The sequence below is a fragment of the Vigna unguiculata genome, chromosome 1 (genome assembly GCF_037176805.1).
Source record: "Vigna unguiculata cultivar grain cowpea cultivar isolate G323 ecotype 2 chromosome 1, ASM3717680v1, whole genome shotgun sequence".
Taxonomy (NCBI): domain Eukaryota; kingdom Viridiplantae; phylum Streptophyta; class Magnoliopsida; order Fabales; family Fabaceae; genus Vigna; species Vigna unguiculata.
In genome coordinates this window covers 30,531,504-30,540,695 of record NC_140792.1, presented here as the reverse complement: position 1 = coordinate 30,540,695, position 9,192 = coordinate 30,531,504, and the positions used below count along the sequence as shown (strand labels likewise).

At 33.4% G+C, this 9,192-nt stretch overlaps 1 protein-coding gene across 1 annotated transcript; it reads right to left on the bottom strand.

Moving 5' to 3' along the window:
• Nucleotides 1–357: 357 nt before the first annotated feature.
• LOC114194297 (protein DETOXIFICATION 21-like) lies at nt 358–3,849 on the bottom strand. Its single transcript, XM_028084460.2, has 8 exons — nt 3,454–3,849; nt 2,298–2,839; nt 1,855–1,941; nt 1,662–1,718; nt 1,278–1,516; nt 1,015–1,133; nt 836–922; nt 358–645 (listed from the first exon to the last, which is right to left on the bottom strand). Exons 1-8 carry the CDS (start codon nt 3,712–3,714, stop codon nt 556–558), a joined length of 1,482 nt encoding a protein of 493 aa, XP_027940261.2. The 5' UTR covers nt 3,715–3,849; the 3' UTR covers nt 358–555.
• Nucleotides 3,850–9,192: the final 5,343 nt, after the last annotated feature.

Sequence of the window (9,192 nt, the reverse complement as noted above, 5' to 3'; positions counted from 1 at the left end):
AGTTAAAAAAATAAAATGAATCATTGTCAAAAATATAGATATTAGCATTGGATTTTAAAACTAAACGTACCAAAATAAAAAATGAAATACTAAAAATAACATTTAATCATACACATTTTTTTTTTTGTAAAATTACCCCGGATGAAATTGTTTATTCATCAAATTGTGGCCTAGAAAGCAAAAGAACTTTTAGAAAGCATTATTTTGGTTTTTGCTTTCTTATTTGCAAATAGAGATCTTTGAAAACTTATTTTGAGGTTTTATTAATTTATTTAAAATTAATAATTAGTACCAGTGAGAGAGTACATGGATTATGAGCAAAACTGTGAAACCCAGTAAAAGAAATAGCAGCAAAACTGAGAAAGAGGACCACTAGTTTTGATTTAAGACTTACAATTAATGAAGGAAATTAGTTTGTACTACACAATCACCTATTTTCCAAACATCTACCTAAACAATAGCTACAAAACATTAAAAGCAATAACAACAATACAATTGCTATCAACATCTTTGTTGTATAACAACATAGTACACCAATGATGACACTTCAAATAATTAGCTAACATATCTTCTCTCAGTTTCATTTTCTTGGTCAGCACTGTCCACCTTCGCCCATCTGCTAATACGCTTTTGAGCAATGGTAACCTGCACAGAATGTTATGATCATGTTCAACTAAACCATTTGGGTAAAACAAAATCAAGCATTTATTCAATAAGATCTCTTAGCTTATGCTGTAAATTTAACCATAAAGCTAGTTAAATAGGTTGAAAAGTGCTTGTTTTGATTTCTTTCTTCTGCAAGTACTTTAGAGATGTGTATAAGCCACATGCATACCTGCTCCTCCCAATCAGTTTTGTATGTGATTACAGTTAGCACTACCGTTTGAATGAATGTTCCAAACAACATTCCAATCCAGATTCCCTGCAAAAGTGAACAAGTTTGTTCAATCCATCAAACAGCATAAACATGTTTAATAGGTTAACAGCAACAAAAATAGGTGAATGAGCACGTACCTTGACTTGCATATCGAGAAAGTTACCAAGTACAATACCTACAGGAATACCTATGATGTAATAACACCCCAGATTCACATATGCTACAATGCTTTGCCACCCTGCTCCTATAGCCACTCCTGTTCAAATCACATATCTCACTTCAGAAGGGTATGCACATTGGTACTCACAGATTAATTAGCTTTAGTGATTTTGAAGCAACAAGGATTCAAAGCTTAAATCAATTGAAGCAATAAGAGTGAGGAAATGGTGTAAGAAACTACCTGAGAGTACAGGTTGAACACTGTTTAGTAAAATAGAGACTGATAACAAAGGTGACAAATCCCCAACAGCAAAGGCCACGTCTTTATCTGTGGTAAATATATAAGCAAGTCTTTCTCTGAAAAATAAGAAGAATAAGAACAGAAAGAATCCGATGGCCAATGATGTGAGCACAGACACAACTATTGAGAACTTTGCAGCTTTGGCACTTCCTTTTCCCAGTTCATTTGCTACTCGAACACTGCACAAACAAAGTTACAAGCCAAGTTTTCAGGGTAATTTTACAACCGGAGAAAAATAAAATAAAATGGAAGGACGAGGTTGATAACAACAACAGTCATTACTGATTGCATTTTCAACGTTAGGAAGGAGAACAGCGCCATTACCTTGCTGCAGCCATGAAACCGAGTGCTATCATCATTTCCCATCCATTGATGTTGAGACTGTAAACAGTTAAGTTTCATCGTTAGCAGTAAAGAGAAAAGTTCTTCCCTTAAGCTAATACCCCTAACAATATAATGTAGAAACACAATATTTGAATTTTATTACCAAAAAAAGAAAATTGTTCTAATGCATTACCATATGGATAGAGCATCGATTGCAACCTCTGCATTTTTCATGTTACCGGTCAAAAGAACTAGTATGGTGTTGTACCAGAGCTCAAGACTGTAAAATATACAACAGTTTAACGTTAGTTCACGATGAATAACATAGTAACAATTTAGATTCTCTGAGAAAAGTGCTTCGTTAACATCTTTCTTTCACACCCTTTTATTACACTCTCGGTGTGAAACCTCAATGGGAGAAGAGAATAATGATGCGGCAAAATTTGCACTTGAAAGGAAATTGATGACGAATCAAAGATTGATAGTCAAAAAGGAAATGGGAAGTAAGCCTGGGATTCAGAAAGTAAATTGAAACCATGAAACGACGAAGATAGCATTGTTCAACTCTTTGATATATATTTTAAGTCTGACTTAAGACATTGAAAAGAACTGAGCCCAATTGAGAAGAAAGCTCACCATAGCATGGCACCAGCAGAAAGAGACATCTTGACAACAGGCCAGAGGTCTTTGAATGCGAGAAAGGAGAAACCTTTCCATGTATCAGAGCACCAACCACAGGTGACAAATATGAGTTGACCAACGTTGGGAATCCAGTATGCCAAAATTGTTGAAATCATTGCACCAGGAAGCCCAAAATTGAAGTTCATTGTCAAAAGCCAGGAGAGAAACACATGAATCACTATCGAAAATGCTGCCAAGAATGCAATGATGACATTCTTGCTCTGAGATTGCAGGAAAGTCTGACAAGTGAATGAGATAATGAAGGCAAACATGATAGGAATTGACCAAACAGAAATGGTTCCTGCCACTTGTGCTATGCTTTCATCTTGGCCCAAGAGCGTTAAAAGTGGGTTTGTGAAGAAGAACACCGGAAGAAGACACACTGCAGTAAAGAACAAAACTATCCATGATCTTTGGAGATACACTCCCATCATGCTGTATTCTTTTGCACCAAATGCTTGCCCACAAAGTGTTGACAATGCACTCGCCATTCCTAGCTGCAATGTCATTATACAAACAAGAAATTCGAGTCATTGTATTGTAAGTGTAATTGCAACACAACCCCAACAGAGTGTCATAAAATAATATTCATATCTGCACACCATATACAGGTTAAATATAGTTAAATAATCGAAATAAATACAAACACCCAGAAAGTAACACAATTTTAAATACAGCGATGGTATATTCCACTTAACAATCCTTGTTTCTCGTGTCACCTGGTTCAACCAATCACAAGAATCCAATCTATAACACCCAAAGAGTCTGTTCTCTGATTAATAACCAATAAACAACGATAGTATTGAACTTTTAAATAATGAAACAGAGGAACTGATATCAGCTTCTGAGTCACAATATAGTACGAAACAGAAGAACATTTCACCACCAACATGTATCTTCCTTTCTCAACTCTTGCATGAAAAACTATCAAACGCTATATATATCTATATATTATATTAATACTTTACAAACCTAAAGAGAAAACAAAGAAACATACACTCGAATGAGGATAAGACAAAAGCACCTAACTTTTTCAACTTTTTTCCAATATCCATGATTAAAATAAAAGAAAAAAAAAATGGAAAGGTTTGATGAAGAAGGAAAAACGTACGAGAACCCCATTGGCGAACCTAATGAGAACGGTGTAAACGAGAGCAAAAGCAGCCAATTCCCTTGAGCCAATATGGCCAACAAAGGATTGGCTTATAACATTGAGACCAAAGGTGGAGAACCTGGTGCATATGGCTGGTGCTGCCACTACCCACATCAACTTGCTCTCATTCCACACCCTCTTCCTCAACGATAACTCCTCTTCCTCTTCATCTTTTCTTCCCTCTTTGCTCAACAGCTTCTGCCTTAGATCCCCCTCCATTCTTTACCCTTTCGGTTTTCCTCGCTTGCGCCAACCCAGAACTCTGTTCGTTCTGGTGAAAGAAAGAAAGAACGAAAGATGAACAGAAAAAGATAGAGAAAGAGAAAGAGAAAAGCGTTACAATGAGAAACAAGAATCGATGTTCAATTAATAACTCTGTTCAGTCTGATGGTGACCTACTACGGAGTCCCGCGTACGTTGGTAAAAAACACCGAATCTGTGGAAGAAAAACGTGAACTTTTTTCTAATTATTAATTATCTTACCACTTTATTCTATCTATCTACATTAATTAATTACTATTATTTATCGTTATATGTATAATTTTTTTTTTCCCAAAATTAAGTTTAAGATATGATTATTTTCTTTTTTTCTCGTACAAAAATTTTATTGTCTAAAATACTGTCCCAAATCAAATCACACTTCTTATCACTCGCTCGTATGATCGTATCGTCTCAATTAAATCTTATTTCAAAACAAAAATTTAATTTTTCAACTACTACCCATAGACAAACTACTCTCTCACCTAAGTACGTCGTTTCATTTCATGGATTCATAAAAGAAATAATATAAATATGAAATATTTAACTCAATAGAAATAAGATAATATAATCAATGTCGGCGCGAAGATTCACATGTTTTCCAATTTCAATAATATTAAATATGAACGTAGGTATGAAATGTAAATGGTAAAAAAGTAAATAAAATAATTAAAACGAAATAAATATACATAATAAAAGAGTAGTTAATGTTGTATTGAATTTTGAAAATGATAATTAAATAAAATTTAATACAGTTTTTATGTTATATAAAGCAATTAATGCTCTAATGTATATAGACACGCATATTGATTTTTGTAGTTTTTGAGTAAACATTAAATAGTTTTTTCAATTAAAAAATATATAATTATGAACAGAAGATAAAGATATTTTTATTAAGATAAGTGAAAAAATGGTATTGATTAGTGTGAGATGTGGTGAAAAATGGTGGCGTGTGCGGCGAGGAAGACTTGGTTGGTTGGTGCGATGCGAGGCGATTAATATGAAATCAGGAGTGACGTCATACGTCATAGATATGAGTGGCGGCTGAGGAAAAATGTAGCATCTACGATGTTTAATGTTTTGTATCTTTGTTGGATATAACTATTCGTCTTTGCCACCACTTCTTCTAATTATAATACTAATTTATGGCTTAGTATTGATACACGCACACCTTTTTATATTTATCACCCCATAACGTGGAAAATTTGGTTACCGTGTTGGTAAATATATTTTGTCTTTCCGAATAGATAAATTTCCAGCGGAAACCTTGGGTGGACATATTTTCAGTCATAAGCAACCACATTTGAAGAGGAAACATGGCAGAAAAAAGATGTGCGGAAACAGCTCGAATCTAAACCACAAGTAAAGAGGTAAAGAGTGTAATCTTTTTGGGTGAACAGTTCCTTTTCGGCGTGTTGGCGTTATCATTTTGTATGTATAATTAGTCGGATAATATCTCAATTTGGGATTAGGGTGTCAAATAGGTATGGTTTAAAAAAAAATGTTAATTGTATCCTAATTTTTGAAAAAATGCTTCAATTAGGTTCTTTTCAGACAGAGTTGACTAACACCGTTAGTCAACGTGCCACGTGTTAATCTCTGGTTTTTTTGATTTTTTTTTTTAATTTTTTTAATTTTTTTATTAATTTTTTAAATTTTTTTTACATTTTTTTGAAAAAAAAATGCCACGTACCAAGTCCCTATGTGTGACACGTGACATTGTCTGTGTCATGTGGCATTGTAATGCCACGTGTCAGTGTCACTATCAGATGTCATGTTGATTTCAATTTAGTCTTCATGTATGTTTTTTTGTTTCAATTTAGTACCTAAGTATGTGGATCTGATTCAATTTTGTCCCAATTTTTTTAATAATTAAAATATTTTTGTAATCCATTTTTTATAAGATTAAAAATAATTAAGTATAAATATTTTTACAAAATTAAGTACTAATATTTATATTGTTCCCCTCAATTTCAGACCAAATTTATTATTTATATAAATGTTATACTAATATTTTTTATTAAAAACGACTTTTTAACATATTACTTTATTAATTACTTTTTTATTAAGTACTCATGTTTTGTTAATTTTTTTTTTAAATTGAACAATATTGTCTCTTACTAATTTAAAACCAAAATTTCTATTGGTTTGAATGTTATACTAATTTTTTTTATTATTAAAAATGACTTAATAAAATGACTTTTACCACTAAATTTTAATATAAATATCAAATACTTAATTTTTGTTAAACTTGTATACTTAATTACTTTTAATTTTATAATAAAATGGATTTTAATTATTAAAAAAAATTGGGATAAAATTGACTCAGATACACATACTTAGGTACTAAATTGAAACAAAAAAACATATATGGGGATTAAATCGAAATCAACACAATGGCATTTGATAGTGATACTGACACGTGGCACTGACAATGCCACATGTCACACACAGGGACTTGACATGTGGCCTTTTTTTTCAAAAAATTTAAAAAAATTTAAAAAATTTAAAAAAAAATCAAAAAAACTACAGACTGACATGTGGCACGTTGACTAACGACGTTAGTCAACTCTGTCTGAAAGGGACCTAATTGAAGCACTTTTTTCAAAAGTTGGGATGCAATTGACACTTTTTTTAAACCGGGTACCTTTTTGACACCCTAACCCCAAACTGGGTACTATACGACTAATTATACCTACAATTATATTATTGTAAGGGACTTAACTACAAAACCAATAGACATAGTAAAGGGCTGATCATCAAAGGAAAAATGGTTAAATATATTTTTTGTCTCCCATTTTAAAACTTTAGACCAATTTAGTTATTCATCTTTCAAAATACATAGATTTAGTCCTTTTAATCAAATTTTGTTGGGTTTATTTGATGTTTCGTACGTATTTCAGGATTGTATTTGAGTTGTTTAAACTGTTTGACACATTTTTATTTTAATGTTAAATCAAATACTATTATAAAACGCGCTTGAGATGTTAAATAAACTCAATAAAATTTGACTAAAATGACTAAATTCACGTATTTCGAAAGATGAATGACTAAATTGGTCCAAAATTTTGAAATAGACTAATTACAAAATTCATTAAAAGTTAAAGAACAAAAACATATTTAATCCAAAGAAAAACATCATACAAACATCATAGTTGGTTGAAAAAAAAGGACACTTGGCACAACATCAGAGAGACATGGATATAGAAAAGGATATAGAAAAGGGGTGCGTCACCATGGTGGGGTGTGGATTATTGTTGTCAGTGTTTTCTCTCTTTCTTTCTATAGTGCTATGTTACTCTTTATCCCTTCTGTTCTGATTTTTTCTGTTAATGTAGTTGCAGGAATCATGACTTTTCACATTCAGTAATAAAAAGTGTAGCTATTTTCCCCATTTCTATCTTATTCCCCAAACCATTACAACTGGTGCTTTCATTCACACCATGGCTGAAAACACATGTCTCAAGAAGCTCCAAAAAGATATGAAAAAATGCTTATCACATTGGGCATATTCGTTTAGATGGTGAAAGAAGAGCAAAGGAGGCCTCCAAACATTTGGCTGGATTGGAGCTCGCAGTGGCAAACATATATAAGAAGCAAGCTCATAGTGGATCGAGCTCAGGCACCACGACCATTTCTAATCAACCATTTCAAGTCAAAAGCATGAAACTCGATTTTCCTTGCTTTGACGACACTGACGTGTTACACTAGGTCTTTAAAGCCGGCCAATTCTTCGATTATTATCATACTTCAAAGGATCAATGCTTAACCATTGTTGTTGTTCACATGGAAAAAGATGTTGTCCCATGGTTCCAAATGATGCTCAAGACCAATCCCTTTCCATCTTGGAAGGTTTTTATTATAGCTTTGGAAATAGAGTTTGGACCCTCCCTTTATGAATGCTTTCGTTCTACGTTGTTTAAGCTCTCCTAATGGGGGTTTGTAACCGACTTCTATCATTCCTTCACAGCTTTGGCTAATAGGGTTACAAGTTTATTTGTTGATGCCTAGTTGGATTACGTTTTCATTGGTTTAAAACCAAATATTCTAAGAGACGTCATTGCTCAAGGCCTGGACTCTGTACTTCAGGTTGTGTCTATAGCACGATTATATGAAGACAAGTATACTACCAAGAGTTCCTCCTATGTTTTTGGTTTCATTCAACCGCACAATCATCTCAAAACAGAAACCTCAAGCTTTCGCCACTTCTTCCCACACCAAATATCAAATCTTTGGCTCAATCGGTTCTGCCTCAAAATTAAGAGAATGACTCCATCAAAAATGCCACTTAGAAGAGAAATGAATCTATATTATACTTGTGACGAGAAATTTACACCATCCCATAGATGCTCTAACAAACACATTTCTTGATGCAAGTGCACGAATCAGAGACAAAAGCACTAGACCCGGATCTCCTCCAGTCATAGATTCTCTAGTGGAAACAAAGCACCATCTATCATTCAATGCTTTAAAAGGAGCCAATGGATTAGGAACCTTGAAATTTCAAGGTTAGATTCATGGTGTAATGATCCAAATTCTTGTAGACAAGCAACAACGATAATTTTATGCAACCATGAGTTGCTTAGTTTTTGAAAATTACAATTGAACCTGCTCTGAATTTCCAGGTTTTGGTGGGGAATGGTAGTACACTGACTGTTAAGGGGTGTGTTCGTAACTTCCAAGTGACAATCTAAAATCTTTTATTATGTATATTAGCTTCTTTGCTAGCTATCGTTGGTGCTGATTTAGTGTTGGGAACTTCGTGGCTGACTACCTTAGGACACTATATAACATACTTCAGTACTCTCACACTGAAGTTCTATGTGAATGGAATTTTTGTCACATTGCAAGGCGACAAATGTGATCAATTAATATAAGCTGAATTTCACCATTTAAGACAAATGCATCTCTCCTCTGATCTTGCACTAGAGTTGGCGGCATTATTGCATAAATACAAAATTGTATTTGGTACTCCTACGGGTTTACCACTAGAAAGAGATGACAATCATGTCATTCATTTGATTCATGGAGCCAATCCAGTGAAAGTAAGGTCATATAGATACCCTAACAAGAAAAAAAATCAGATTAAAAAGGTGATACATGAGATGGTTGAAGAAAGTCTCATACAACCCAACAATAGTCCTTTTTTTCTTCTCCAATCGTATTGGTAAACAAAAAAAGATGGGACTTGAAGATTTTGTACAAATTATAAAGCCTTAAATGCTTTAACCATAAAAATGATTTTCCAATGCCAACGGTGGATGAGTCGTAAGATGAACTATTTAGGGTTGTTAGATGAACTGTTTAGGACTCATTATTTTTATAAGCTTGATTTGCGATCAAATTATTACCAAATTTTGGTGGGACCAGAAGATAGAGTGAAAACCACTTTCAGGACCCACCATGGTCATTATGAATGGTTAGTTATACCATTTGGGT